General features: G+C 38.6%; 1 protein-coding gene across 1 annotated transcript; it reads right to left on the minus strand.

Moving 5' to 3' along the window:
• Positions 1 to 934: 934 nt before the first annotated feature.
• On the minus strand, positions 935 to 1,551 carry LOC107960384 (uncharacterized). Its single transcript, XM_016896725.1, has 2 exons — positions 1,310 to 1,551; positions 935 to 1,160 (listed from the first exon to the last, which is right to left on the minus strand). The coding sequence occupies exons 1-2, from the start codon at positions 1,549 to 1,551 to the stop codon at positions 935 to 937; spliced, it is 468 nt and encodes a 155-aa protein (XP_016752214.1).
• Between the last annotated feature and the right edge of the window lie 2,876 nt (positions 1,552 to 4,427).

Genomic DNA, 4,427 nt, shown 5'->3' on the forward strand with positions numbered 1-4,427 from the left:
GGCAAAAAGGGAAGAGGGGTGAATAAAAACAAAATCTAAATAGCAGCACATACCACCCGATTGACAGAGAAAATCAAAAGAAAGAATCGGCACACAGAGGGTAAATGAAAAAGCAATATTTGGCCAACAAAGATTCAATTGCACCTGAGAGAAGAAGGAAGAAGAAGGCAGGGAAGAATCGACTACCCCAAGCTAAAGCCGAAAGGGTTTGAGAGATAGAGAAGCAATAGGTATTCGACCAAGAATGGAGAAGAGGGTTGGAGAGAGGAGTAGAATTACAAGTAAAAAGGACCAATAGATACCCACAATAGCACAATACGTTTTCAGAAAAAATGAAAACCAACCATAATTTGCAAAAACCCGAAAGAAAAAAGAGAGAAAAGAACCTCGAAGAGTAGACAATGCCAAAAGTATTAGGGAATAGCAACTCAGCCAAAAATCTTTATACCCACTACCAATTTCGATACAACTCTACCATACCTTAAAATCCACTTTTTCCTCCATTGTCTCACTTCTAGAATCTCTCCACTATAATCTACTCAACCGCCTATTCAGACTTCAATCAAACACCTCAAAATCCCCAGCACCTTTAACAAAAATAAAATACTTCACTTGCCTTGCCAAACCTCGAACCTCAGACCTCAAGGAACATACCACACGCCCTTACCACTAGGCTAGTAGGCTCTTTGTGACTTATTTTACCCAGAATAATTTAAAAATCTACTAACTACAACAAGAGTTAATTTCCTAAAAATAAAGTTTTTGCAAATGCCCAAGCTTGAACCCAAGACTTCTCAGGCGCTTCCCAGAACACATAACCACTGAAGCAGACATGCATTTGAGTCACACAACATACAAAAAATAAGTACCTATAGTTTTGGGCTTTGCAATTCTACCCTCCTAAAAGAAAATTTTGACCTCAAAATTTACCTAGTCAAAACAGATGAGGGTATTGATATTGCATCGTCTCCTTGGGTTCCCATATGGCTTCCTCAGATCTGTGATTATGCCATAGTACCTTAACTAGTAGAATGGACTTCCTCCTCAGAACCTTTACATCACAGTCTAAAATCTGAATCGGCTCTTCCTCAAAGGTCAGATCTGGGCTAACCTCAATCTCCTCAGTCGAGATGATATGCGTAGGATTAGAGTGATATCGCCTCAGCATAGAGACGTGGAACACATCATGAATCTGGTCCAACTCTGGAGGTAACTCAAGTTGATAGGCAACCAGTCCCACACGCTTCAATATAGGGTAAGGCCTAATGAACCTAGGGCTTAACTTGCTCTTCTGACCAAACCTCAGTACCTTCTTCCATGGCGAGTCTTGAGAAACACTAAGTCCCCCACAGAATACTCAATCCCCTTACGCTTCAGATCCGTATATGACTTCTGTCTGTTAGATGCCTCCTTCAATTGACCCCAGATCAGTCTAACTTTGTCCTCGGTATCAGAAATCAGTTTAGGGCCTAAAACACGCCGCTCGCCCAACTCAGTCCAACACGAAGTAGTACGATATCTACGACCATATAGCACCTCGTAAGGTGCCATCGATATGCTAGACTTGTAACTATTGTTATACGCAAACTCTGCTAATGGCAAGTAGTCTTCCTAACTGACTCAGAACTCTATCACACAACCCCTTAACATGTCCTCCAATATCTGAATCACCCTCTTTGACTGACCGTCTCTCTGAGGATGGAACGCAGTACTGAAGTCCAACCTTGTACCCAATGCCTCGTGTAACTTCTTCCAGAATCGAGACGTGAAGTGTAGATCTCTATCAGATATTATGGAAACCGGTACTCTATTGAATCTCACTATCTCAGCCATATACAGTTTAGCCAGTTTTTGCAATGAGTAATCAGTATGAACCGGTATGAAATGGGCAGACTTGTTCAATCGATCCACGATGACCCATACTGAATCCTTCTTAATAGGCGTTAAGGGTAGCCCACTAACGAAGTCTATAGTCACACTCTCCTACTTCCACAGTGGAATCTTAACTGGCTGAAGCAACCCTGAAGGTAACTGGTGTTCAGCCTTATCCTGCTGATAAGTAAGGCATTTACCCTCAAAGTCGATAACTTCTCGTTTAAGACCTGGCCACCAATATTGTGACAGCCCTAATGTGACCCTAGTCAAAAAGTGGTTTCGAGACCACAAAACCGAGTCATAAAAATAATTAATTGTTATATTCTATGCTTATTATGTGTGTACATGCATATGTGGAAGTTTCATTCCCTAATTTTGCCAATTGCATGAGGAATTATTAAATAGGGATCAACATGAGACATGGTGAAATATGATAGGCTAATTTTAAAGGGCTTATTAGTGCATGTCAACACAAGGGTGGACTTGCATGTCAAATTGCCCAATTCCCTTATAGTGGCCGGCCAAGATAGATTGATGATGGGCAATATATTTGTTTGAATTAGATATTATAATAAGAAATTGAGTTATTGGAGATAAAATAAATTAAAGAAAGGAATTAAAAAGGAAAAAGATGAATAAAATAAGGGAGGAAGAAGGAGTGTTCATCCTTTTCCTTGTTACAATTGCGTGAGTGAGGGAAAGAAAGGTGAAGAAGTTCGGCCATGCTTGTACCTAGGTTGAGGTATGTTTGATGTTATTTTTTTTGAAATTCATGCATGTTTTTAGTTGTTAGTTTAAGTTCTACCTAGCCCATGGTTTAAATTTTTGCTATTGATGGAGATGATATTCGGCCATGGGTGTTGTCTTTCTTGGTTGGTGTTTTGATGTTGTGGTGATGAGGCATGAAGATGATTGAGCTTGAGTGTTTAATAAAAAGGATTGGATGTGAGAGTGTGTGAGGAGTAGAAATGATGGGTCTTAGCAACTTCATGAAGGTTCGGCCATGGTGCTTAAATATTGTACTTGTGTTTAACCCTAGGATTAATTAGTTATATGGTTAGTATAGGTATGGGTGACCGAATATGAGAGCATGAATAGATGAAGAGTTTGGTGAATCGATATGTGGTAAATGTTAAGTGTTAAATGAAATGGAAATGATAGATTAACGTTGCACATTCGGCTATAGTTAGGCATGTTGATGATTTTATCTTGACTTAGATAATTAGGCATAAAAGGGTGGTAATGAGGTTGAAGTTGTTGAATGGTTAGTTGGGTAACAAATGAAGCATTCGGCCATATGGGGTAAAAAAAATGGGTCAAGTGTTCATGAGATGAAATTTTGTGATTAGATGAATTATAGGTGATAGTATAGATATACATATTCGGCCATCACTTGGGAGCTTATGTGATGTTGAGTTTAAAATTAGCAAAGGTGATTACCGAATGTCCAAGTATGCATATGCATGTGTGATTAGATTATTGATAGTATGGTAATTGCATAAGGTTATTAGCCGAATAGCTAAGAACATAAGGTAGCAAGATGAAAATTTTACCATGTCGTTTTGTATGTCATAAAATCATTAAAATGTGGATACCAATATATGTAGCAAAGCGGTTAAATGAGTTAATTTATTTGTTTAAGCTCAAGATCCTAAAGGAGAGGCGTCCAACAAGGGAAAATCAAAGGTCATCGAGTAGCCGACTTGGAACTATTTTACCTAACACAAGGTAAGTCATTAAGCATATCTTTGGTATTAATTTAAATGATCGTAATACCTATGCAATTGTGTTTAATGAGATGAAATGTATACAAATGTATATGTATGTAGAGATGAAATTGTCGAATGTAAAAAGGAAGTGAAGCATATAGAGTGGTTGCTTTTCGGCACTAAGTGTGCGGGCAATAAGTGTTCACGGTTGTGAGATTGGCACTAGGTGTGCGAACTTGAAATGCATGGCACTAAGTGTGCGAGTTTAAAGTACATGGCACTAAGTGTGCGCGGTTGATTATTAAGCACTATGTGTGCGAACCCACTATATATTTTCTATAAATTATTTACATTAAGGGTGCGACTTTACCGAGTCGATTTTGGACAGCAGAAAAGGTAAGTACCTTGAGTTCATGGCTAATAGGCGCTATGTTTATATTTGAAGTTGAGCTTGGTAAGTTTTGAACCTATGTGATGATTATAGTTGAAGTCACGTACATAAGGTTCATCATGGAATAGTTGAAAGGTCGTTTAATCGTATGATTGTAACGAAAAAAAAATGATGAAAGGTCAATGTAGGACTTGGTATGAGATTGAACCGTAAGGTTTAAGGAACTATGGTATAGTTCGGTATGGATGGAGTACTTAGCCTCATTTCATTGTTTCCTATTGTGATAATTTTATTAATGGATGGTTGTGGAATGCTTATGGCTTACTGAGTTATATACTCATTCGGTGTTTGCTTGTCACCTATTTTAGGTTTCTTGGACTCGTCTTTTTGCCGTGCTCGGGACCGTCATCGAAGTCATCACACCGGCTAGCAACTTTTGGTACTTTCTTCTT

The sequence above is a fragment of the Gossypium hirsutum genome, chromosome A11 (genome assembly GCF_007990345.1).
Source record: "Gossypium hirsutum isolate 1008001.06 chromosome A11, Gossypium_hirsutum_v2.1, whole genome shotgun sequence".
Classification (NCBI taxonomy): Eukaryota; Viridiplantae; Streptophyta; class Magnoliopsida; order Malvales; family Malvaceae; genus Gossypium; species Gossypium hirsutum.

Coding starts and splice junctions, on each gene's coding strand:
- LOC107960384 (XM_016896725.1), bottom strand. CDS start 1,551: ATGGCACCTTACGAGGTGCTATATGGTCGTAGATATCGTACTACTTCG. Junction 1,161..1,309: donor AAGACTCGCCATGGAAGAAG/GTACTGAGGTTT, acceptor CTCTATGCTGAG/GCGATATCACTCTAATCCTA.